General features: G+C 39.5%; 1 protein-coding gene across 1 annotated transcript in view; it reads left to right on the top strand.

The window, feature by feature from the left end:
- Nucleotides 1–22,756, top strand: part of LOC132867620 (zinc finger protein 804B) — a 281,423-nt gene extending 258,667 nt beyond the window's left edge. The window contains exons 3-4 of the mRNA XM_060900600.1: nt 18,777–18,907; nt 19,363–22,756. Coding sequence (XP_060756583.1) covers nt 18,777–18,907; nt 19,363–22,756 — 3,525 coding nt within the window. The remainder of the gene's footprint in view (nt 1–18,776; nt 18,908–19,362) is intronic.
- The last annotated feature ends 4,658 nt before the right edge of the window (nt 22,757–27,414 follow it).

Here is a 27,414-nt window from a genome sequence, read left to right as displayed (position 1 = left end):
TTGTTCAACCCACTGAATTAAAGCTGAAAGTCTAAACCTCAACTGCATCTGAATTGTTTTGTTCAAAATTCATTGTGGTTATGTACAGAACCAAAATTAGAAAAATGTTGTCTCTGTCCAAATATTTATTGACCTAACTGTATCTCCTGTGTCCTTCATACAGCATTTTATAAATATAGACTCTGTTGAGGGCATTATGCATTTTCTTCAATACCAAATCTTGGCATTTTGCTCAAAGTACAAAGTTTAAATGTTCTTCATGGCATCTGATGATGGAGAAGCTAATAATAGCATTGACAAGATAATATCATCTTGCCTGTAGCAACTGAATAATTGATGAGAATCCATTAACATCTCTGTCTGAATAAAGAACATATTTGTTCCATCAATATCTGTGCTAACACTTCTCATTTTTATTATACGTTGCATCTTAAGACATCCAGGTTTTTTTTTCTTTTAATTTAATCCATATACAAGCCTGTAGAGGTTTTACAAATAGACTCTGGATATGTGCTCTCATCCTTGGAGTTACTGTTTATAGTGATGAGGGAGTAAGTTAGAGCTTTTAATTTTGCTCTTCAAGTGCACCCCTGAGGCTTATTGTTGCCTCCTTCCTCCAAGGATGTCATTCTGTGATGAGATTCAGTCTAAGTCTGATTGGACCAGATTACAAGTGTTGTTACAGCAGCAGTGTTTTTAGGATGCATAATGGATTTTTTTATTTATTTATTTATTTATTTTTTTTTTTTTGGGGGGGGGGGGGTGATGAAGGAACCTGCTGACACTCTGCATGCATTGTCATTAAGTACAGCAGAATAGGGGTGTCGCTGCATCCACTAAGCACCATTTGTCAAAACGATCCCATAAGAACAGTTAGAGCTACAGTGTACAGAGTACAAGTCCAGTCAGCACAGATTTTATTATTATTATTATTATTATTATTATTATTATTATTTATTTTCTTTTTTAGTGAGAGAGTGCAAGTTCTCATTGCAGTTTCAAATGTGTTGCTTATATTTGAATACATATTTAAAAAAAAAAACATACTGGCATTACCAAGCCCTTATGGTGACTTGGTGAAAGTCACACCAAGACCCCCTTTTACAATCTCAAGCCTCACACTCAACAAATGAATAAATAAATAAGACATTCACCTTTGTAACAGCATATTGCATGTTTTCTTTACAGTGGCATAACCTGCAGCAGTTCTGTACATCTGTTATTTTGGCTGCTAAGCTTGAAAGAGCATTGTCAATGTTGGTGTTCAATTGTTTCCTGGAGATTTTTCTCTACACCACCTCTGTGCACCGTGGCAATATATCTATGCTTTCACAAGTCTCACCTTTCTCTGAACTTCCTTCTTTCTTACCTCCATGAGAGGATGCCTTCAGGGACATAATAGAGGTATTCTCTGTTAACAGATCCTAAAGTCGTTCAGCTGACAGAAATATCTAACACTGTACACATTAGAGGCTACAATGGATCAGTCCAAATATTTTATAAGCACCCAGCATTTGAGTGATTCCACGATTGAGGTGTCCCACTGTTTCATTTACAAATACACTCACAGTCAATCAATATTTTATTATCCAGTCAGCCAATCATGTGGCGGCAGCACAATGCATAAAGTCATGCAGATACAGGTCAAGAGCTTCAGTTAATGTTCAGTTTACTGAGCCTAAAGCTCTCCATGAGATTACTGTGAATAATACTACACAGACACCCCATGGACGTTCTTCCCTGGATAGCCTCAAGGCAGCAATTGCTAAGAAGAGTTTATATTCAAGTCTCTATTACTGAATATTGAGTATGCTTGTGTCACACTATCTCATATCTTGCCACGTAAGCGGCGTGTGGGTCAAACACCAAGAAATGCGGCATATTTTGTCCAAAATTAAAGTCCTGCGACTTACACAGCGTGTGTGTGGCGTTACTGTGGCGTATCTGGGGTTTGTATGGGGTTCAAGGGATGTAAAGTTATGGCGTACTGAGGTGTATGCGTGGCGTATGATGTGTTGCCACAGCATAACCGTTTCATTGGCATGGCATTTCATTCTTATGCGTGACGTTGCTGTTGCATACCTGCAGCGTATCTACAGCATTCACAGGTGGGTATAACAGGGGGCCCCATGTTGCATTCATTGTCCTTCTTCACAGTCAGTAAAGCATCATGCCGAGTAAAGCATCAAGCGAAGAAGTCAGGACCCAAGAAGGGCAAGGGAAGAGGGAAGACATCAGCCGCATCTACCCAGCCAGCTCCGGAGTCACCTTCATCAGACACATGTCAACTAAAGCAAAATAGGTGCTCGAGCAACGTTCCCGCTGCATCACTGCTGCATAGCTTTTGTTTTTACAGCATAGACGTGATGTATATGTGATATATCAAAGCTGCTACATATGTGCTACGGATTTTTAAGTACAGACTTAAAATATGCCACATCCTGGCATACAAGGAGATTGTGTTATGCATCCTAGAGTATTAGCTACATAAGCTGTCGATGCTATGATGTTCCTTTCTTACTGCCACGTATCCTGATACGCTGTACATATGCAAGGCTGAAATGCCAATGTGTGACACAAGCATTCCTGACTTCAGTTTGATACAAGAGACTCAAGTTAAGACTCCTCCTCTTACTTAGACTCAGTGCTCATACTCAAGTTCCTGTGAACACAATTATCAGTATTTGACTATAATATATACAGTGGTGCTTGAAAGTTTGTGAACCCTTTATGACCTAAAACATCATATTTTCACACAAGTCCTAAAAGTAGATAAAGAGAACCCAGTTAAACAAATTAGACAAGAATATTATACTTGGTCATTTATTTATTTATTTGAGGAAAATGATCCAATATTACATATCTGTGAGTGGCAAAAGTATGTGAACATCTAGGATTAGCAGTTAATTTGAAGGTGAAATTAGAGTCAGGTGCTTTCAATCAATGGGATGACAATCAGGTGTGAGTGGGCACCCTGTTTTATTTAAAGAACAGGGATCTATCAAAGTCTGACCTTCACGACACATGTTTGTGGAAGTGTATCATGGCACGAACAAAGGAGATTTCTGAGGACCTCAGAAATAGCATTGTTGATGCTCATCAGGCTGGAAAAGGTTACAAAACCATCTCTAAAGAGTCTGGACTCCACCAATCCACAGTCAGACAGATTGTGTACAAATGGAGGACATTCAAGACCATGGTTATCCTCCGCAGGAGTGGTCAACCAACAAAGATCACTCCAAGAGCAAGGCGTGTAATAGTTGGCGAGGTCACAAAGAACCCCAGGGTATCTTCTAAGCAACTGAAAGCCTCTCTCACATTGGCTAATGTGAATGTTCATGAGTCCACCAACAGGAGAACACTGAACAACAATGGTGTGCATGGCAGGGTTGCAAGGAGAAAGCCACTGCTCTCCAAAAATAACATTGCTGCCCATCTGCAGTTTGCTAAAGATCACGTGGACAAGCCAGAATGCTATTGGAAAAATGTTTTGTGGACAGATGAGACCAAAATAGAACTTTTTGGTTTAAATGAGAAGTGTTATGTTTGGAGAAAGGAAAACACTGCATTCCAGCATAAGAACCTTATCCCATCTGTGAAACATGGTGGTGGTAGTATCATGGTTTGGGCCTGTTTTGCTGCATCTGGGCCAGGACGGCTTGCCATCACTGATGGAACAATGAATTCTGAATTACACCAGCAAATTCTAAAGGAAAATGTCAGGACATCTGTCCATGAACTGAATCTCAAGAGAAGGTGGGTCATGCAGCTAGACAATGACCCTAAGCACACAAGTTGTTCTACCAAAGAATGGTTAAAGATGAATAAAGTTAATGTTTTGGAATGGCTAAGTCAAAGTCCTGACCTTAATCCAATTGAAATGTTGTGGAAGGACCTGAAGCGAGCAGTTCATGTGAGGAAACCCACCAACATCCCAGAGTTGAAGCTGTTCTGTACGGAGGAATGGGCTAAAATTCCTCCAAGCCAGTGTGCAGGACTGATCAACAGTTACTCGAAACATTTAGTTGCAGTTATTGCTGCACAAGGGGGTCACACCAGATACTGAAAGCAAAGGTTCACATACTTTTGCCACTCACAGATATGTATTACTGGATCATTTTCCTCAATAAATAAATGACCAAGTATAATATTTTTGTCTCGTTTGTTTAACTGGGTTCTCTTTATCTACTTTTAGGACTTGTGTGAAAATCTGATGATGTTTTAGGTCATATTTATGCAGAAATATAGAAAATTCTAAAGGGTTCACAAACTTTCAAGCACCACTGTAATTATAGAAGAGAAATGATTTATAATCACACAATCTGATGTCACCTAGATGATATTGGGTTCCATTTTGAGTCTGGTTCCTCTCAAAGTTTCTTCCTCTTGTCATCTCAGTGAGTTTTCCTTGTCACCATTGAGTCTGGCTTCTTCATTATGTAAAATTTAACATTTTTATTTAAATTGATATCTGAATTCAAATCTTAAATCTGAATATCTGTAAAGCTTTTTTTTTGACAAAATCCATTGTTGAAAGTACTATATAAATAAAATTGAACTGAATTTACTTGAAATTCAAACATAAAAAAAGAAATGTAGTCACAGTGATTTGGTTGTTCGTGCCAGATAGGCTGATTTAAGTATTTCAACAACTGCTGATTTCTTAGAATTTTCATGCACAACAACCTCGAGAGTTTACGCAGAATGGAGCAAAAAAACATCCAGTGAGTGGCAGACCTGAGGGTGGAAATACCTTGTTAGCTCATCGCCCTATGGCCGGTGAACCATTGCCATCACGTGACGTCCGTCGTCCATCCATCCATCCATCCATCCATCTATCCGTCCTTCCATAATTCACAAAAATTGGTACTCCTCCCTGAGTTTTCAATGGATTTTGATTTTGATTGTTTTGTTTGGAAGATCTAATCAGTTTACACAAAAGTGACTCCCTGGTTTTGTGATTTCTTATTAACAATTTGCTAATTAGACTAATCAATGAACTTTCAGGGAAATTGCTACTCCTCCTTCAGTTTTCAATGGATTTTGATTCCAATTGTTTTGTCTGGAAGATCTAATCATTCTCATGAAAAACAACTTAGCTCATTATAAACGAGCCTGGTTTCTCATGGTACTGCTGTCTGAGCCACTGCGTCGCTGATGATCTGGTTTGTTGATGAGCAAGGTAAGAAGAAGACTGGTTTGAACTGTTAGGAAGTCCAAAGTAGCTAAAATAACCACTCTTTACAACCATGGTGCGCAGAAAAGCATCCCAGAATGCACAACACACAACCATGAGGAGGATTAACTACAAGAGTAAAAGACCACACTGGGTTCCGTTCCTGTCAGCCAAGGAATATCACAGAAATTCACAGGAATATGAAGTTACAGTGGGGACAGACTCACCAAAACTTGATAGGTGAAGACTAGGAAAACATCAACTAGTCTTTTGCCAATCTTCAAAAGAGATTAGTAACGTGGCCAATGAGTAAAATACTGAAAATAGATTCAAGAAAATATCTCTCAAATCCACAAATTGAGCTAAAAGTTTGTTTTTATGTCTGTCCTTTATAAAAAAGCTACATGTTGAATTTGTTCTTAATGATATAATCACAAAAGTAATGAAAATAGACAAGACTATTTTTTATCACCATGTGTGATGTCATTTTCTGCAAGCACAGTGTACAAGTGTATACTATACTAGACTATAATATAATATAATCTTCTGGTCTGGTGTGACTTCTTGGTCAATTTGTTTGCATTTCTCCACAAAAATGATGGCAATGCAATATTAGAAAAGGAATCAGAATAAAGTACTGGCTAGTTTATTGGCTGGCCAAGGTGTCTGGGGAAAGGGAAGTTTGGGCTTCCATGCTCAGACTGCTGCCTCCGCAACCCGGCCCCGGATAAGCGGACGAAGACGAGACTAGATGATATATATATATTTACTTACCTGCTTAGCTTGTATCCATTTGATGTGTGACACGGGATGCTGTTGTGCTGCTGGTGTTTTGTGGTCAAACAAAGTCGGGATAGCATCTGGCTTCAATTGTTGTTTCTGCCTCGTGTCTCGCTTCTTCCCAGTGATTTTTTTCATACAAGTCCTCTACAAAACAATCTTCTGTAAAATGCTCACTGCACAATGTGCTGCTTTTTCCAGGAGTAAAGTTTTCTTGCTTTACTTGATGAAGCCACTCGGCCCAACGTCTTGGATCCAGGACAGAAAGAAGATGACATGCAGAATCCTACATCACATAGCGCCATCCTCGTTTTCGTCTCCTAATACATCCATGTACAGTATCTGGCTAATCCAGTATGGCCACACCCAGGGAAATGGCCCAGTGGACTGATGATACAATTTTAACATGTTTTTTAAGCTGAAGTTCACTTATATGTATATTTTTTCATCTAGAAGATCTTGTATTAATGTATAATGATGGCATTTCATAACCCCATAATTTCAAAATTTCCTGGTTAATCACTTTAAAATACAGTTTAAACATGGGTTAAGCATACTTATGTTTATACTCCAAACTACATTTAGTGACTTAAATCATCAGCACTTAGAAACAGCACTTCTGCTCCATGTTCAGCTGGTTTAAAAAGCTATAGTTAGTCATATCACATCACAAAACATGCAGCAGTGTAGTGGCTCAGAAGCAGCACAGTCACTGCTATTGGATTTAGTTTTATTATCTCTTGCTTCAGGACGAGGTTTAATGTCTTCTTTTACACTGACTGAACTCAGGATAATTAAAGAGAACTCTTTTTACAGCGTTAGTTATGCACATCTTGGGCAAGTCACTGATCATTGTGATTATTGTATAAAATATACATATGTTTTGTTGTTTAACAAAGAAAAATATAAATTTTTCTGTTAGGAGATATTTAGGTCACATTTATGGAAGAAGTCTTGGGTTACTTGAGTCAGGTGTCAAAGATTTTTTTTTCCTTTTGCAGTAGATTGTAAATTCCCCATAGGCACTAGTTAATAGCAAGTTGTCAAGGGCCTCAAGATGAAAATTGGAATCGGAAATAGATGAGAAAACACATTGATGTTCTCCAGTGGTCAGATTTTAGGAATGTGAGAGAGAGAGAGAGAGAGAGAGAGAGACAGAGAGTGTGTTTCTGTGCAAGCTCTGATTCTGAAGAGCTTTTTTATTTTCTTCTGGTCTTGTCAAATGCCGCAAGTTCTCCAGAGCATCAGTAGCCCAGCTGAGCCTCTCCGTTTATCTGCACCTGCCAGAACCTGGCAAAAAGACAAGAGAGTGTGGCATTTAAAAAAAGAAAGGCAGACAGGAAAAGAGAGAAAGAGATGACTCATCGCGAGGCTCTCAAAGGATCAGCCGTACCTAGGGGAAGAACCGTGTTAAGACACCTTACACACACAAGGATGCACATTCACTCTCTCTTTCTCTCTTCACACACCAGATCCTTCTATTCAATTTCTATGGTCCATTGGGTAAAAACATTCTATCAGTGGTTCTTTAATTTGTTTTTTTGGGTAGTGGGTCTACCTGAAAAATGAAAATAATTTTCTTTAATAGGGGAAGATTTACGGTATGATATTAATTAAAAATTTTAATTTTGGACTAGATATAAAAGGGAACCCATCTTCTTCTGGGTTACACTGGATTGTCAGCACTAACAAAATATGTGACTAAAAAAAACCCTGATATTGTACACTATATGGTTTGCCCATCATTTTGTGTTGGTACAATAACATTCAGAAGTATAAACTGCATTATTTGGCCTATTTTAATGCTTCATCACATTTGATATTTTGCAGTACAGATATTTCTGGAACGTGCTTTATGACATGACTACAAATTGCTGCCCAAAATAGTGCACTATATAATAAATAGGGCATAATTTCGTATCTAGAACAGGGTCGAAGAACATTACATTAGAAGTCCCATCTGTTGATTGAGCGAGGTTGGGTCTAGGAGGTCAGCAGAATGAATTTCTGCACCTGAGCTTTTGTGGCTTAGATTTAAAGCAGCCTGTCACAGTGGAGTATGAGAAAACAGAAGAACTAGAGCATGTGTAATTAGACAGACACACACACACACGCACATATATGCATCCATTCACACACACACACATGCACACACTAGGGATATAACTGAAATGAATACATTATTCAGAATGAACAGATAATGTGTCCTAAAGAGCTATAAATACAGATACAAATAGGATGAGCACTATGTTTTCTCCCCCTTCCATTTATTTTGAAAGCTTGCTAGAAATATTCGCAGGGTATCTACCGGTAGTTGAGCCGAGAGATGTGCATTGGGACTGGAACCCGGCAGGGTGCAACTAAAAATTTGCTTGAGCAGGAAGTTTTTGCTTTCATGTGGTTGCAAGAATACAGCATACAAAGACAACATTCAGTAACATGCAAGAATTTACAGTGTTCAGTCATCCTTAGTAATTGCCTGGTCAGGGTTATGTTGGTTTAAATTAGACTAGTTTGATAATTAGGCTAGAAACAGAACCAAACTAAATTTGTTAGACAAGGCAGATAGGTACAAACACAAATAATAATTTGATTTTTTAAAATATGTTGAGGTTGAAGAACTTTCAGTGCTGAAATCGCAGACCATGCTAACAGTGCTGGCACAAGACAAGCTAAGCTAATTGCATTTAAGTGTATACTTGAATAATTAATGTACTACAGTACATTTAAAAAAATTGAAATTACCATGTTATATCCAGTTAACACAATTAACTTGACAGCATTGAGTGGCATTGAAGAGGACATCTGATGCGCATACCTTGACACTGAACCCAGATCTGTATCTTTTTATATTGTGAGATATGCTTGTGGGTGACACCACCTATCCAGAGTCATTTTAATTGATTAGGATGTTGTCTGTTCTCATCCTGGAGCCAATGTTTTCCAAAAAGCTCATAATGTCTCCTGAAAGCCAGAGGTCATGGTTATTTTCAGCTGTCAGATGACATTTCACACTGACCTACCCTTGTGTGTGGCTGTAAGTAAAATCGTATACTCCATGCTGATTGCTAACAACACGGGCCTTAGCATTTGCCTTGCATTCATAATGTATTCTCGAGTTGTAATTATATAATGTTAATAGACTGCAATGAATTAGAACTATACCTATTGCATCTCTGCACCTATTTAATTAAACCAGTACCTAATAAAAATATAATTGTAGCATATTTTAAGACACAATTCTTGTCATTTGTCAATGACCAACACCTAATATTAGCTTATAGTGTCATCCTTTTTCATTATTACTGCTTTTATTAAATACCAGATGTACTTATAAATAAATACTCATAAATAACACAGTCTTTTTAGGCAAGTAGTAATAAAAAGTTCTGCTCCTAAGGCATCTCATTATCTCTAGCTGCTTTATCCTGTTCTACAGGTTCGCAGGCAAGCTGGAGCCTATCCCAGCTGACTACGGCTGAAAGGCGGGGTACACCCTGGACAAGTCGCCAGGTCATCACAGGGCTGACACATAGACACAGACAACCATTCACACTCACATTCACACCTACGGTCAATTTAGAGTCACCAGTTAACCTAACCTGCATGTCTTTGGACTGTGGGGGAAACCGGAGCACCCGGAGGAAACCCACGTGGACACGGGGAGAACATGCAAACTCTGCACAGAAGGGCCCTTGCCGGCCACGGGGCTCGAGCCCGGACCTTCTTGCTGTAAGGCAACAGCACTAACCACTACACCATCGTGCCGCCCACCTCCTAAGGCATATTTTTCTTAATAGTAGACTTCAGTTTTGCCAAGTATTTTCAGGGGAAAGTAGCTAATACATGTTCAAGAAGATACTAGAAGTCACCAGATGATGTCACAGCATAATCTGCATATTCACTGAATTATCATGATCATTTGCATATCAAAAGATGTTACAGATCTAAAGAATAGAACAGGGTCTGGTTTCACTAAAGTAGTTTAGACTGGTCTATGGGTTAAGATTGGTCTTAAGTTTCTTTATAGACCAGTCTAATGCAAGTAAGACAGTTTCACAAAAGTTAATACTAATTTTTTAAGTCTAATTTTAGGCTTAAAAAGTAAGACACCCTACCCCCAGTCTAATATGGGTCTAAGGGCTATAAAATTTAATTAAAAAAAAAAAAAACAGTCAAGCCATAAGTGCCATCAATGTCAATAACCACAAGAAAGCTTGAAATGTTAAGGCAGTGAAGTACATTGCAAGTATGTAATAGCCTAAATTTGTGTATTATAATCTAACTATAAAGTATTCAATAAAGAACAAACAGTGTAATGCCAGCTTATTCATTTTATTACTTATAAATATATATAAATAATATAAATATCAATTCATTTATGCATATAATTACATCACCACTCATCACTTATCTCTCTCTCTCTCTCTCTCTCATACACACACACACACACACACACACTACTACATCACTCCTCCATCTGCGCGAGTCTCTTCAATTTAAGTTGCAGTCTTTCCTTTTGGTAGGCTCTTCGTGTAGTGTCACATCCGCGCAGGTACTGGGTGATGACAACTCCGAGGGTGAAGGAGCCTCAGCTTCAACGTTGCTAGCAACGTTGCTAGGGGAGTTGCTGCTGGGTCTGGCGAAGCCGGTTACTCCGCTCTCCTTTCCTCCTTTCACTCCCCAGAATAAGGGCGACTCATCGCCATAAATGTTGATGACCATTTCGGTGGTTACTTTTAGTTTCTTCAAACCCCCTCCTCCAGTGGGGATGTTTTTACGCACGGCAGCAACATCTCGCAGATGGATAAACACTATTCACAGACGACGTTATTTTTTCCCACACTTCATGTTTTTTCTTATTGCTACATTCTTCGCTGAATTTGCCTAATAAAATGTCTTTGTAGGAATTAAATTCCTCTAATATAGCCAGATTTTCCGAGTGGCTGAACGACCACTGTCCGCCATTTTTTTTGTTTTGAAAAGAGTCTTAAAATACCCACAATCCTTTGCAGCATAGTACGACTTAAGATAGTCGGAGTCTTAACTGCTTTGTGCAACAGTATTTGTTAGACGTCTATGCTAAGCCCGACTATACCCGCTGTCTAAGTTAAAGTCATAGTCTAACTTAGTGAAACCGGCTGCAGAAAATAAGTCTAGAAAACAGAACAGAAAAGAAATCTTTGGTCACCACTGTTGGTCATGGGAACAATGATGACCACTGATTGCTTGGAAACAGTAGTGATCAGTGATTGGTTGTTGGGAAACAAGTGCTTGTTGGAGAACAATGGTGATCAGTGATTGGCTGTTGGAAAGCAATAGTGATCAGTAATTGACTGTAAGGAAACAATGGTGATAAGTGATTGGTTGCTGGTAAACGGTGTTTTAATATGAAAACTATCTCCATCCGGACAAGCGTTTTAGTTCTGTATCAGAAATAATCCATACTAATGTAATAGTGATCAGTGATTGGTTGTTAGGAAACAATGGTGATCAGTGATTGGCTGTTGGAAAGCAATAGTGATCAGTGATTGGTTGGTGGAAAGCAATGGTGTTTGGTTGTAAGAAAACAATGATGATCAGTGATTGGTTGCTGATAAACGGCGTTTTAATATGAAAATTATCTCCATCCAGATGAGCGTTTTAGCTCTGTATCAGAAATAATCCATACTAATGTGCCTTAAAACGCATATCACATGACCATTCACATACACTCAGCATGAGTGTGCCGGTACAAACAGTTGATGCCACTTGTTTTGTTATGTAAAAGGGTCACATGATAGGGGCATGACAAATCAGGGAAGGATATGTCGTGACTGATAAAACCCAATCAGGAAGTGAACGTGGGTGTCTGTGTCATCCTTTCCAAAGTCTCTGTTTTTGCCTGTCTACACTAAAATGTTACCCCGGAGTTTTCAAACTAAAATGGGTCACACAGCATTTCCAAACTTCTGTTTTGGGGGCTCAAAAACTCCAGAATAGAGTGGATGCATAAACATAGCAAAAGTGTTGCATTTTAAAACTAAAATGCATTATTGTGAATGTTGCCTCAGTCAGGCTTTGCATGGTCATGGTGACTCAGCCAACCTGAATAACTAGCAGCTGTGATGTGAGCTGGAGAGATGGAACAGTCGTTAAACTCTTTTATAAAATAAAGTAACTAAAGGGACTTAACAATCACCAAATCCAGACACAAAGCTGCTCAGTTGGACCTTCCTATTTCACATGATTATATGTGCATACAAGATCTAAGAAAATTTCAGTTACACCACAAATTTCTACATCTAAATGCATCTATATTTGTTATATGTTGTCCTCCTCATCATTCATTTGTGAGTATTTTTGTTATGCAGAGGACTCATTGCCTAAATGAAAAAGCATTTCTGCTCTATACTGGGTTTCTATTTAAATTCATTATCCATTTTTTAAGCGTAGGGCAACCCAAAGGAACACAAAACAACAAAATATCCAAATTAAATGAACAGCAGCAAATACCAAATACTATCCAATTACAACTGCACACCTCACAAAAAATGCATTCAGTGCTGTGCGTTACACATAACTACTCAGTTTTACTCAGCTCGTTTAAAGTGGCACATGGCAGCTAACAGAAGTTGAACCAGATTTGTTTTTAGGTGCTTCTGTGGCTGGAGTTGAAGATGTTGTTGGTTCAACTCTTGAGTCATTATAATCCTCGACACTGCTCCCAGACACTATTGTAGAGGATAGTAAGACAGGTGACGAAGCTCTGTTGATGAAAATGAGCTTCTATTCTGTTCATTCTTAGTTCTAGATTCAATAATTTCAGCTGAGCCACCAGGCCATCCACATGAGTGCATTTTAAGAATTGGTATGTACAGTGTAATATGACACAGATATTTATTATTTTGAACATTTATTGCATTGATGTGTTTATTTTTTATCAATGCCTAAAAAAAGCACTGAAGCTGGAAATGTCATTTGTAGCCTGTTACTGTAATTAAAAAAGTTGGTTATTAAAGTGCAGTTTGATGTGTATTTTGCTGTTATTTATCAGCATGTAACTGCACAAAAAAAAATCATGAGTGATGACCTGAAAGTTTTTGCTTAAACTAAAGAAAAAAAAATTGTCTTTAATTACTCATAAACTAGCTAAGAAATTATCTCTGGGCTGCCATATCAAAACCTCCATAGAAACATCATATACCCTCACTGGACACTTTAATAGGAACTTGTTCTTGATTCTCAGATTCCTTTTCTTGGCTGACAGGAGTGGAACCCAATGTGGTCTTCTGCTTTTGCATGCTGAGATGCTTTTCTGCTCAACACGGTTGTAAAGAGTTGCTATGAGTTACTATCTCCTTCCTGGCAACTCGAACCAATCTGGCCATTTTCCCCTGACCTCTCTTATCAACAAAGCGTTTCCACCCAGAGAATTGTTGCTCATTCACTGTTTTTTGTTTTTTTGCACCATTCTATGTAAACTCTAGAGACTGTTGTGTGTGAAAACCCCAGGAGATCAGCAGTTTCTGAAATACTCAAACCAGTCCATTTAGCACCAACACCCATGCCACAGTGAAAGTCACACTTTTTCCCATTCTGATGTTTGAAGTGAACATTAACTGAAACTCTTGATTTGTATCTGCATGACTTTATGCATTGTGCTGCTGTCATTGGATTGACTGATTAGATAACTGCATAAAATAGCAGGTGTATGGGTGTACCTGATAAAGTGACCAGTGAGTGTAGGTCTTTCTAACAAATGCATCTCACATTTAAGTAAACCTTCATCCTAGACATGTTATTTAGCACAAAATGTATTTATAATTAGATTTATTATGAAGACAAACATGCCAAAGTTGAAGAGTGAAGCAACAGTAAGTTTGCTCTTTAACCTTGCACAGTAGTGTTTTAGGTACTTACCGTATATTAGAGCTTATTAAAGCAGGATCTCTGGTGTAAAAGCAATTATCAGTCATGTTGAGTATAAAATAGACAGATATTCTCTACAATTTTAAATAAAGTACAGTTAAGATTATTGCATGCCATTCCTGAGATCATAAACATAATTTTATATCTTATTCAGATTCAGTGTCACAGAATAAGTGGCGCTTGGTTTCTTCTTCTTCTTCTTCTTTTTAAACAAAGGCTTCCTGGTTTCCTGTTCCCATTATCAGTATCTTCTGTTTTGTCGGGAGGGAAAAAAGAGCAAAAAGGATGTGGTAAATCTGTGCCTTTGAATTTTCAAGACATCACATTTTCTGCTGAACAGTTCAAACCGTTCTGTAAATCTGTCAATTATTCATGAGGCAGCTGTTTCAATGACATTTAAAATTGCGTTTCAAGGGCAAAATCCAAAATCATGAATATGACAATGTTCTGAGATAATTACACATATTGCTTTTATGTTTGCTCATCAGAATCAGAAATGGGAGGACAAAAGTTTTGTCAAGCATCAGTGAGAGAAAAGTAGAGCTAATTTGACTTGAGATCAAAACTGTGAAAAAGAGAAGCAGGAAAAAAAAGTGGCACAACTGGGAAAAAGAGGAAATGGCACAACTATCATTCACATCATTTAAAACAGTTTTTTCTTAATAGTGAAATTTTAATGACAACAGTTGTTACAAAACACACTGTTCACATTTATGACCTCTCTTAATATAAAATCAATGAGTATAAATGCTTCAGGGAATTCTTTGCTGCTGTTTTTTTCCCCCCATAGTAAAAAGGAATAGGCTGTAATCAAATAACAGTGTTACATATTCAGAATACAAAACAGAACCGTGCTCACTGGTTGTGATATTATATGGAAGCGCTCATAGGGGAGAGCAGGAAGACTTGGGATGGGGGAGACTTGGGACAGTTTGTATTCCCATAAATTAATTTCAACCAATCAGGTTTACATCAGAAGTTGGATGTTGCCCCTTAGAATAACCGACTTCCTTTGGAGTCATGAACCTGGACACTGCAGTAAGGTCTCATTATCTCTCTAGCCGCTTTATCCTGTTCTACAGGGTCGCAGGCAAGCTGGAGCCTATCCCAGCTGACTACGGGTGAAAGGCGGGGTACACCCTGGACAAGTCGCCAGGTCATCACAGGGCTGACACATAGACACAGACAACCATTCACATTCACACCTACGGTCAATTTAGAGTCACCAGTTAACCTAACCTGCATGTCTTTGGACTGTGGGGGAAACCGGAGCACCCGGAGGAAACCCACGCGGACAACATGCAAACTCCGCACAGAAAGGCCCTCGCCGGCCACGGGGCTCGAACCTGGACCTTCTTGCTGTGAGGCGACAGCGCTAACCACTACACCACCGTGCCTGCCTGCAGTAAGGTCTGTGCAGTTCAATATTTCTGTCAACCAAAACTTGTATTTTCTACTTCGCAGTCCAGCTCCATTCTATGGTGTAATGTTAGGAAAAAGGGTGGGGAGAGTTGGGACAGTTCATGTTACAGTTTTTTTTCTTGTAGTTTACAAATATACTGTATATACATTTTATTTATTTGTTTGTTTGTTTGTTTGCTTGTTAAAAATGTGGGAGTATCCCTGCATGAGGATTAAGCTCATTTTGTTCCTTCTTGAGAATGGAACTGAGTTGTTGAGTCAGGTTTTGGGTAAACTGATATTTTTCTATCACTGTACCAGCATTGTATATTCACAGAGTTCATATGTTATAAGTTTTGATAATGAATAAAAACTAAACATGTAGGCCTAGGTATTTTATTTTTGTTCCATGTCTCCCAACACAATGTCCCATGTCTCCCTCAATGTCTTTTGCCTCCCTGCAAAAAAACACTGACTACATTTACATGCACATCCAAATCGAGCTGCTGTCGGTAATCGAGCTGAAGGTCCCAGCAGGGTGCCAGAGAAATCCAATCCTACATGCACACAATGAAATCGGGCTATTGTGTGAGGTGCATTGTGCACCCGAGCCACAGGTGGCGCAACACGCCCCATCGTGTTGGTACACTTCCGGTTGTCGTCATGAAGAAGAGCTATTCAAGAGTGTAAACAAAGTTATCAGTTCTGTGTTCTCCATTGCGCGTTTTTCTCCCGTCCATGAATTTTAATATATTCAACTCCTTAAGCTGAATGAGCATGAACTCTGTCTCCTCATTGCTCCAGAAGTGCACGTTTCTGCTTGCCTGTGGCAGTGGGGGCGTGGTCAAGCGCCGGTCTGTGACAGGAGGGCGGAGCCAGGGAAGATGAGTGGCAGAATCACTTCACCTGACGGTAATTAACCTGTGTTTGTGTGTCTTCCCAGTAACCGCACCCTATTTAAGGAGGCAGAGGGAGAGCAGAGGGGAAAGCTCATCCCGGGACCAGAACACAGCGCGCGCGCATGTGTGTGTGTGTGTTTCTCTCAAGAATAAAAGTAGGCTGTTAAACTGAAAAGTCTGACAATAAAAAGCCTATTAGTACCAGAAGCTTTGTCCTGCCGTCCTCTGTGCTCCACCCACACTTCAGAGAGCTCTACATCGCCATTTTCTCTTCTTCGTTTGTTCCTCCTGACCTCTTCTGCTGCTCGCTACTACTGTTGTCATGCCGACCGAAGCTGTTGTGTTTCCCGCTTGTGGTCTCGTCACTCGTCACTTCCGGAAGTAGCTCGACAACTAGCTCGATAGGGTATACATGCACAAAGTAGCTCGGCAGAAATCACATAAACTAGGTCGTGTAGCTCGATTCCGAGAAATCAAGTTCGGTTCAATTTCAGCCGAATTAAGGTGTATACATGGCATTTTGAACTTCGATTTCAGTCGAGCAACGGCAGAAACTCGATTCTCTCTATGTGCATGTAAACGTAGTGAATGACAGAAAAAGTGAAGTCTGAAGGCCAGTATATGTGACAAGCTGAGAAAGTATCGTAAATACTAAGAAATAATCATAGTAATACTCATAGTAAATATATAGTAAATACTCTCCAATGCAATATGAATGTGACTCTACCTGCAAAGAATTTCACACAATCTACGGTACAAAAGCTGAAAACTTATCCTAAGTCTCCCTGCTCTCCCCTATCTAATATCTATTAACCCTTTGGTGACTGACCCCTTGAAAATGGTTCCTCCAGGAACGATGACGTTTCAGTTGTCAAGACAACGGAAAAACTAAAATACAAAAACAGAAAGATACGTCACAATGCTCTTGTGCACAAAACAAAATGCTCTTGTATTTGTATTTTAGTTTTTCCGTTGTCTTGACAACTGAAACGTCATGGTTCCTGGAGGAACCATTTTCAAGGGGTCAGTCACCAAAGGGTTTAAGAACTTAACAATGAAACTGTTAGGCTTGAGCAGATGAGAATTGAGAATACGATACATATTTCACCCTAGTATTTAGAAACATGTTTACATTTACTCAAGCAATGAAATCATGTTTGAAGAGAAACTTTTTATTAAGATTTTATGCAAATCATATATAATACTTTTATATTCCATTTCATTCAGTGCACTTCGATTGGACAATGTGTGTTTAGTCTTCATCTCATCTCATCTCATTATCTCTAGCCGCTTTATCCTTCTACAGGGTCGCAGGCAAGCTGGAGCCTATCCCAGCTGACTACGGGTGAAAGGCGGGGTACACCCTGGACAAGTCGCCAGGTCATCACAGGGCTGACACATAGACACAGACAACCATTCACACTCGCATTCACACCTACGCTCAATTTAGAGTCACCAGTTAACCTAACCTGCATGTCTTTGGACTGTGGGGGAAACCGGAGCACCCGGAGGAAACCCACGCGGACAACATGCAAACTCCACACAGAAAGGCCCTCGCCGGCCCCGGGGCTCGAACCCAGGACCTTCTTGCTGTGAGGCGACAGCGCTAACCACTACACCACTGTGCCGCCCGTGTTTAGTCTTTTTACTTTTAATTTATGATGTCACAGCCTCTCCAAGAGAACAAATCGTTCTCACTGGGCGAGAGGGATGGCATACTCTCTCTGCCTCTGTCAGTCACAGCAACACTAGCCAATCATGGATGTCTGTTTGCTCATGTATGTGGAAGAAGGCAGTCAGTGCTTTCCTCCATGTGTGTTCAGCTGCCTTGTGATATAGCATGAGCAGCAGTCCAAAAAGATGCAATGGCTGGCTTCACGTGTCTCAGAGGAAGCATGTTACCCATCACCATCTCCTGTTGTGTGATAGGAGAGAGCTGGCTAGTAGCTGAGAATCAGCAAGCAACTAAAACAGGGGAGAAAGGGATAACAATATAGTAAAGTTTGTATGTGTCTCTTCAGGATGTTTTCTAAATATACAATGTTCTGAATAAGTACCTTTTTTATGTATTGTACCCTGATTGTGAGTATGCATCAAAAGCGAGTCTGAATGTGTCATTACTGAAAAATGACAATTGAGACCATTGGTGTGAAGTGCAATGTATTGCAAGAAAGAATAAAAGAGATGTGGCTTGAGAAGAAAAAAAGTGAGTGAGTATCCCAATAAAGAAAGGAGTGCTGGAGCGCTAGCTGTTCTTTTGTTGCATTTCCCAAGTCTAATCAAATAGTCAAATTTGTTTATTTCCCTGCTGTATAAAGTCACTACATCTGACATTTCCCCACTGCTGACTTCATGTCTGCCAGATACTTCTGATGTTTTTATTGTTTTCTGATTCGGTGTTAGCTTTGTTGATATCTTGCTGATTTTGTTTTGATTAATTTTCCCCTTTCTTCCCAGAGGAAAAAAATTAAAAACCAAATGTCCATCCATATATTTCGTTAGGAAATTGTAAACAGTATATTCTTTTTGGTATTTTGGGAATTACTTTTTTCCTGATATTGCTGACTGTTTCTATATGTAATTTGTCCATTTTGTGTCTGTCTTGGTAGAGACTGAAGGAGCTTAAGCAAAGAGAATTTGCACGCAACGTCTCATCTAAGAGCTGGAAGGATGAAAGGAAGCAAGAGAAGGCACTGAAACGCCTCCATCAAATTGCCCTGCTCAAGCAGCAAAGGGATGGGTGAGACACACCATGTTTGCTATATACTATGGTTTTCAAGGAACAAAGCTTTAATTAAACATAAATGAACTTCAATTGGATATGCACTTTTTTTTAACCTTTGACTACTGAGCCATCATTGCCATACGTGTTTCTGTAAATAATGTACAGTATATTATTATAAAAGGTAGAAATAGTGCCTCTACTTTGACTGGTTTTAAAATATACTGTAGATATCTGATGAAGAATCCAGGAAATAATAGTACGGTACTTCAGTAGAGATGAATGTAGTAAGAATTCAGTCTCATGTCCAAATGATAAAGGAGAATGATAGAGGATAAAAATCCCCCCATCAGCCATGCAAGTAAATGCTTCTGAGTTTTATAGGAGGTGAGATAGATATATGTATATAGTGTACCTTTAAAGTAAACACATAAGGTTCTGTAATTGCTTTGTATATGTTCTTTGTTTGACAGTGACAAGGAAAAGAAGACAAAGTTAACAGTTGCAGCCCAAGACCAGCAGCAAGAGAAAAAAATAAGACTCAATGGCAGAGACAAATCAGGATCCAGGAACATCCTATGGCAAGATCAGAAACACAGCTCTCCCTCCCCAGACTTAACAACCAAAATCCCTCCATCTGTGCCAGTGCTTACAAATCAGTGTTCTCTTCGGGTTAAGTGTTCCTCACTGCTATCTCAGACCCCAAAAGGTCATGGGCATGCTAAGACAGGGATCTCATTCTGTTTTTCCAAACGGGCTCACCTGAAGCTGGACTCCTGTGCATCAGTGTTCACTGATGGCATGGATGAAACTAGTGACCAGCAGGAAGTCCAGAGACAGCAGCAGAAGCTGGCTTTGCAGGGCTTCTTGTCCCAATCTCCTTCACCCACACGAGATAACCACCATGTCCCTCTGGATACAGTGCCACTGGACACTTCCCCACAGAGGGACCTACAAACAGATCAGGAAGGTAGTCTGGAGATGCAGGTGTTGTACTGCACCATAGAGCCACAGAGGCAAAGTTGTCCTGATATACATGGTCCAGACATTGGGAGACAACCAGACAGTTCAAAAGATAGGGCAGCAAATAATGGTCAAAAATTCAGACAAGAAAGGGCCTATGAGGGACTGATGGAAAAAAGCAGCCTGAAGAACCCAGGCCCTCCTGCTCACATAGACGAACATAACAATATGGGTCCTGGCCAACTCAGTGCACATCAGGACTCAAAACAAGACTTACAAAGAAGTGGCAAACAGGATGATTTAATGACTGAAAACTGTTTAGCTGATGGTGATCTAAGCAGCAAAACTTTCTTAAATGTGCTTGGAAAAGATGGGACTAAGCTAAAATGGCCATGTGAGCTTGTGCAGTACACCTCAGATGAACCCCGTGTGTCCTACAGCTGCAATCCACTCTCCTTGAATTTCAAATGCACAGAAGGAAAAGAGAAAAGCACAGAGGCAGAGAAGACAGATGTGTGCACCATCTCAGATCAACCCAACGGAGTTGAGGAGAAGACCTCAAATATTACAAAAGTTAACTTAGGCATTTTAAAACCAAAGAAACACAAACATCGACGGAAAGGAAGAATTCGTATATGTAAAATAAATGCTGTTAGGAAAAACCACATGGCCTGTGCACTCAATGCCTTCTCCCAGTCACATGATGAAGGACAATTTGAATTCAACAGCACGCCAGGCAGCAAACTGCACATCGAAGAGAATTGCACTGAGAAGAGGCACAAACTCCATAATAGAAAGAAATCACAGAATAAAACACCACAACTAAACCTGAAAAGTATCATTGTAAATGCTTTTTCTGCCCCACAACGCCGAAGAAGGAAGCGTCAAAGGTTGCCTTCTGCTCTTCGGCTGGCAAAGCGCAAGGCTTTTTTGCATGCTTCCATACAGTCACAAGTTGGGAGTGGAGATAATTACCAGTGCTGTGGCAACTTCTGCCACTCTAATGCTAATGTGGATGCTAATATGACCCCACTCAAGTCCAGCTCATGGGGTGTCTTATCAGAATTGAGACCTGATGGGGAATGGCCTGCTTGCCAATGGGAAAGACACTGTAATTCTTCTGCATCAAATTCTTATCCTCAGAGGAGAGGATATAGCCAGCCTTGCTCTTACATCAGAAAATCAAGTTACAGCTTCCCATGCTATGGTTACAGACACATGCCAGACAGCCCAGACAAAGATGCTGAACCCCAAGAGGAATACTGGGATTACAGAGACTCAGAACTCTACAAGGATAGGAATTACTATGGGGTTTGTGACAAACGCTGTATTATAAAGCAGAGATATGGCATAAGAAAGCATAAAAAACACCTCAGGGAGAACAGATATAGAGATTTCCGTAAGCCTGCCACAAAAAGAATTTGTTTTTATAGAGTTTATGAGGATGGTGATGATCCGCAAGACACAGAACGAGATTGGTGGTGTGAGAGATCAAGCCCTGGTCCTAGGAGGCATAAACGAAGAAACAGGTTCTGGTTAAGATCAGTGGTGAGTCATGAGAGGGGGAATAGGCAGTCCAGCCCTATGTTCAGGCATAGCTCTGCTTCCTCGAATACCACTACCGTTTCAGATATTGGTGGAGATTGCAGTTCATATATTAAGCAATCCTATTCTGGGCAGACTGATTTAAAATGGCAAGCAGAGAGATCTGCCAGAACTAAGAATTCTCATTCAAGAGAACACACCCCAAGAGAAAAGAGTCCATCACCAACATCAACATCTATTGATAGATCAGAGGCAGTGCAATCAGACACCCAACCTGTTATTTCTGATTTCAGAGGAAAGCTGGAACCTGATGCACAAAAATCCAAATCCAGTGATTTGACAAAGCAGAGCACATCAACTGATAAAAAAGTGGCAAATAGCAGAATGTGTACTCTTTCACTCCCCTTGATTGGCAAACTTCCCTCAATAAAGAAAGGAATGAGACAGGCAGGAATGCACAAAGACAAAGGTAACAGTAACAGTTGTGGTAGCGAACTAAAAACATTTCTAAATGATAAATCAAAACCTGAATGCCAAGCAGTATTTGAAACTGCACATATAGCCACACAAAATTCAAACTCATCACAAGCTTGTTCAGCTTTAACTGATCAGAGAACTGCAGAACCTTGTGTAAGCTCAGAAACACAGAAAGATAGGTCCATGTCTCATGAAAACTTAATCAGAGTTCTGGGGAAGACATCAGACAAAACCCCAAATAATCCGCCGAAGAGTTGCTCAATCCCTTCCTTAACAGAGAAACCTATAACATTCACTGAAGAAGAGATGGACAAGTACAGACTTCTTCAACTTCAGGCTCAGCAGCATATGCAGCAGAAAAATCTCCAAGAGCAACAGGACATGCCAAGAAGTTCATTTGTTACTCAAATGAACCAATTGCCTATTCCTGGTCCTGAGCTTTCAAATCAGACTGTCTCAGCTCCCTGCCTTTCATACACCATACATCAGCATGGGGCACTTTCAGCTTTCTCTTCCTTCATATCCTGTCCTTCAGCCTGCTTGGCATCCCGCAGTCCCCCATCTGCCCACCCTTCTCTCCATTCCACTCTCCCACAGCCCCACTTCACCCCTCTTCCATTTCCTGCTGTGTTCTATCAAGCTTCCCCAGTAATGCTGGCAACACACCCTCTCCATCTTATTTCAGCAGCACCCCTCCACCATGCACATCCTCACTCTCATATTGCTAGCCTAACACTTCACCCTCCACCACCGACCTCATTGCTCCCCTCTATGCTTACCCCAGCAGCCATGGTAGCTGGCCAGAGTCTGCAAATCCACCCTACACCACAGCCTCTGTTCCCTCATCAGGATCTTCAACACCACCCTGGTATGCCTCACTAGGTTTGGTGAAGAAATCAACAAATCTGAAAGGGAAAGAAAAAAGTTAAAATGTGACAAAATAGAGGAAGTAAGGGGGCCTATCCTTGGTACTCGTAAGTGCTATTGGACAATGATCTAGCACTTTTTGATGTTTGTTTTTTGACTTGGACAAGGGTTTCAATGTCTTGCTTGCCTTCTCATTTATTTTGTAATCTAATTGTTTGACTGTCTGTCTGTGATTTACAGTACTGTATGTTAATGGAAGTGCAGTTAAGCACTGGCCTCCCTCGAAAAGCTTACCCTCCCTAACTGTAACTTCCTTCAGTTCAACTGATAGGGAAAATGTTTTTACCTGACTTAATCTGAGATGTAACTTTTGGGTAAATAACAATTTGGGAAAAAAAAGTTCCTTTCGACTAGTGCACTGCAAACATTATTTACATAAAGCAGAATTAAGGGGTTATTTTCATCTACATCTGAGCACCAGAGGAGACGTCAAAATGCCAAAACAAATATATATTTGGGTATGTATGAGAATGAAAATGATGGATTTACACTGTATTGAAGTGTAAGCTGAAAGTGATTTGTTGTGTCCGAAAACTGAAGCATATTCCAATCTATCTTTCAGTACAGTTAAGTAAGGTGAAAGACTGAATTAATAGACTATAAAACAGTGTTGTAATAATGCAATAATACAGTTTTCAATCTATTCAGATGTCTAAAGCCTTCAGTAGTATTTATGTACTGTAATTTCTAATGGAAAATACATTTAAAAATACATTTTAACAACATAAGGTGTGTACAACTTGCACTTGTCTGAATTATGTATGTTCCAGAGACTTTGTATTTACTCTTATTTTGTTAGAGCCAAACATTTTGTGACCTGTAAGATAAGACCATAATAAATTTAATGTAATTTAAAGAAAACCCTGTATCTTGTCATTGCTATTGTTTGATCAAAAAATAAGAAAAATAAATAAATTACTGTATTATATGATTTCCAGTGTAAACTTGAATAAATAAATAGTTTAATCAAGTGCTTGTTATGATGGTCCAACATGTCATTTGGCCAAATGCCAAAGGCATGAAATAAATTTGTTTACTGGTTGAGTATAGCCATGGGCAATTTATATACAAACATATCATATTAATTAGATATCAGCAGTCAAGGGGCTTTCAAGTTTAGTTTCTGAAATTACAACAAACTGAGATGATAAGGTGTCCTCCTCCAGAGTCAGTGAGTGAATGCATCCATCCATCTCCAGTAAGCACTTCATCTTGGTCAGGGTTGTGATGAATCTGGAAACACACCAGTCCATTGCAGAGCACTATGTATCCTGATTCACACATTGGGGCATTATAGTAGTCTTAAAGGAGCCATTTGACCTACTGGCATATTTTTGGAAGGTGAGAGGAAACCCGTACAGACATGGAGAGAACATCTGAAACTCCACACAGACAGAAAGGCAGGCTTAGGACATAACCAGAGACCAGTGAAGCATCAACACTAACCATTTTTTCCCCTCACTCAGCCCTTTGTAGATGTCACCAGGTGGCACTGCTTTAAAGAATTGTCAGCACTCTTTTAGTAAATCCATAATCTACTCACACAGAACTCCAGCTCTTTGGAACAGTTACTGGGACAGCAATTTCCCTCAGGCACCTGCTTTTTTTTTTTTTTGTCAGCATTGTTTCCCCACAAATCTAAATAAGACTCACACAGCTCTTGGTATCCTTAGAGCAGACACTCAGATTGCTATGCTTTAGAGCTTTTTGACAATACTTCTTAGCAAATCTATAATCTAAATAATAGTCACATATTTTAGCAAATGAAAATCTATTACATTGCTGAAGAAATACACAACACTAAGAGGCACATTTACTGTATGTATGAGAGAAGGTGCAGTGCAAAATCTGTTCAGGGTCTGAAATTAGTGTTCAGTTTACTAATCATGAAGCTCATCAATCAAACTGCACCTGGGACCACATAGTGAGAAGTGAAGTGTGAAGTGATAGAAATGGCCAACCATAGAGCCATTAGAAAGCAGAAGAGGAAATGTAAATTGAGTAACGAAGAGATAAATGTTGATTAATAAAGTTTTATTCATTAAAAACTCTGTTGTTGAGTCAGAACAACTCCACATCATGAGGTGCATTCATCTGTCTGACATACAATTAGATTTACAATTGATTTCACCCTAATGGGAAAACAAAGATTAACATGTGGTGGTCTGGGGAAAAGAAAAAACCCCCACAAACATTCATATTGTCACACTGTGACATTTTTAGTATATAGTTCTGAAAACTATAGGCTTTACTGCCAAATGAGAAAAGGGAGAAAATCAGATTTAAAGATTTCATTCAAAATCCAATGAAAGACATCCCACCTACAGTTTGGTCCATACGGTAAATATTTGGACAGAGACATTTTTCTAATTTTGGTTCTGTACATAACCACAATGAATTTTGAACAAAACAGTTCAGATGCAGTTGAAGTTCAGACTTTCAGCTTTAATTCAGTGGGTTGAACAAAATGATTGCATAAAAATGTGAGGAACTAAAAGCATTTTTTAAACACAATCTCTCCATTTCAGGGGCTCAAAAGTAATTGGACAAATTAAATAATTGTAAATAAAATGTTCATTTCTAATACTTGGTTGAAAACCCTTTGTTGGCAATGACTGCCTGAAGTCTTGAACTCATGGACATCACCAGATGCTGTGTTTCCTCCTTTTTAATCCTGTGCCAGGCCTTTACTGCAGCGGTTTTCAGTTGCTGTCTGTTTGTGGGCCTTTCTGTCTGAAGTTTAGTCTTTAACAAGTGAAATGCATGCTCAATTGGGTTGAGATCAGGTGACTGACTTGGCCATTCAAGAATATTCCATGTCTTTGCTTTTATAAACTCCTGGGTTGCTTTGGCTTTATGTTTTGGGTCATTGTCCATCTGTATTATGAAACGCCGAGCAATCAGTTTAGCTGCATTTGGCTGGATTTGAGCACACAGTATGTCTCTGAATACCTCAGAATTCATCCAGCTGCTTCTGTCCTGTGTCACATCATCAATAAACACTAATGACTCAGTGCCACTGGCAGCCATGCATGCCCAAGCCATCACACTGCCTCTGCCGTGTTTTACAGATGATGTGGTATGCTTTGGATCATGAGCTGTACCACGCCTTCGCCATACTTTTTTCTTTCCATCATTCTGGTAGAGGTTGATCTTGGTTTCATCTGTCCAAAGAATGTTCTTCCAGAACTGTGCTGGCTTTTTTAGATGTTTTTCAGCAAAGTCCAATCTAGCCTTTTTATTCTTGAGGCTTATGAGTGGCTTGCACCGTGCAGTGAACCCTCTGTATTTACTTTCATACAGTCTTCTCTTTATGGTAGATTTGGATATTGATAGGCCTACCTCCTGGAGAGTGTTGTTCACTTGGTTGGCTGTTGTGAAGGGGTTTCTCTTCACCATGGAAATTATTCTGCAATCATCCACCACTGTTGTCTTCTGTGGGCGTCCAGGTCTTTTTGCATTGATGAGTTCACCAGTGCTTTCTTTCTTTCTCAGGATGTACCAAACTGTAGATGTTGCCACTCCTAATATTGTAACAATTTCTCGGATGTTTTTTTTCTGTTTTCGCAGCTTAAGGATGGCTTGTTTCACCTGCATGGAGAGCTCCTTTGACCACATGTTTTCTTCACAGCAAAATCTTCCAAATGCAAGCACCACACCTCAAATCAACTCTAGGCCTTTTATCTGCTTAATTGAGAATGACATAACAAAGGAATTGCCCACACCTGCCCATGAAATAGCCTTTGAGTCAATTGTCCAATTACTTTTGGTCCCTTTAAAAACAGGGTGGCACATGTTAAGGAGCTGAAACTCCTAAACCCTTCATCCAATTTTAATGTGGATACCCTCAAATGAAAGCTGAAAGTCTGGACTTTATGTCCATGTCCATTATATAACTATAACCTGAATATGTTTCAGTAAACAGGTAAAAAAAACAAAATTTGTGTCAGTGTCCAAATATATATGGACCTAACTGTACCTTCAAATTTACAATCTAATCTACTTATGGAAAGAAAATTATGTTTTTAGCATTTTTATGAACATATTTTAACCCTTATTAGCTAATCCGGCCAACAGGCCAATGAGCTTATGCCATCATGTGTTGTCCGTCTGGCATCATCTACATTTCACGAAAATTGCTTCTTCTCTCTCTTCTCTCTCTTCACGGATTTTTTATTCTTTTTGGCAGGAAGGTAGGTCTGCCTGGGGTACATATAGCTTCTACACAAATTTGCGTAACTGCAATTAAAAATGAAGATATGGAGTAATTAAGCCCTAACAAGCAGTTTCCACAAAAATAGCTTCTTCTCCCTCAATTCTTCACCGATTTTGATTCTTTCTGGCATGAAGGTAGAGGTACCTAGGGTACATATAACTTCTACCCAGATTTGCTTGATTACATTTCTTAATGAAATTATAGACTAATTAAGCCTTAATGAGCAATTCAACAAAAATCGCTTCTTCTCTATCAATTCCTCGCTGTTTTGGATTCTGGCAAATAGGTACTGTAGCTATTCCTAGGGTGTACATAGCTTCTATATATAGCTTGTATATAGTGTATAAAGCTAGCAACATTTATTGCGCAAGGTGGCCCACTTTAGATCGTTCCTTCT

Source organism: Neoarius graeffei, chromosome 19 (assembly GCF_027579695.1).
Source record: "Neoarius graeffei isolate fNeoGra1 chromosome 19, fNeoGra1.pri, whole genome shotgun sequence".
NCBI lineage: Eukaryota > Metazoa > Chordata > Actinopteri > Siluriformes > Ariidae > Neoarius > Neoarius graeffei.
Note: the sequence above shows the minus strand (reverse complement) of the source record. Positions and strands in the feature narration are given on the sequence as shown.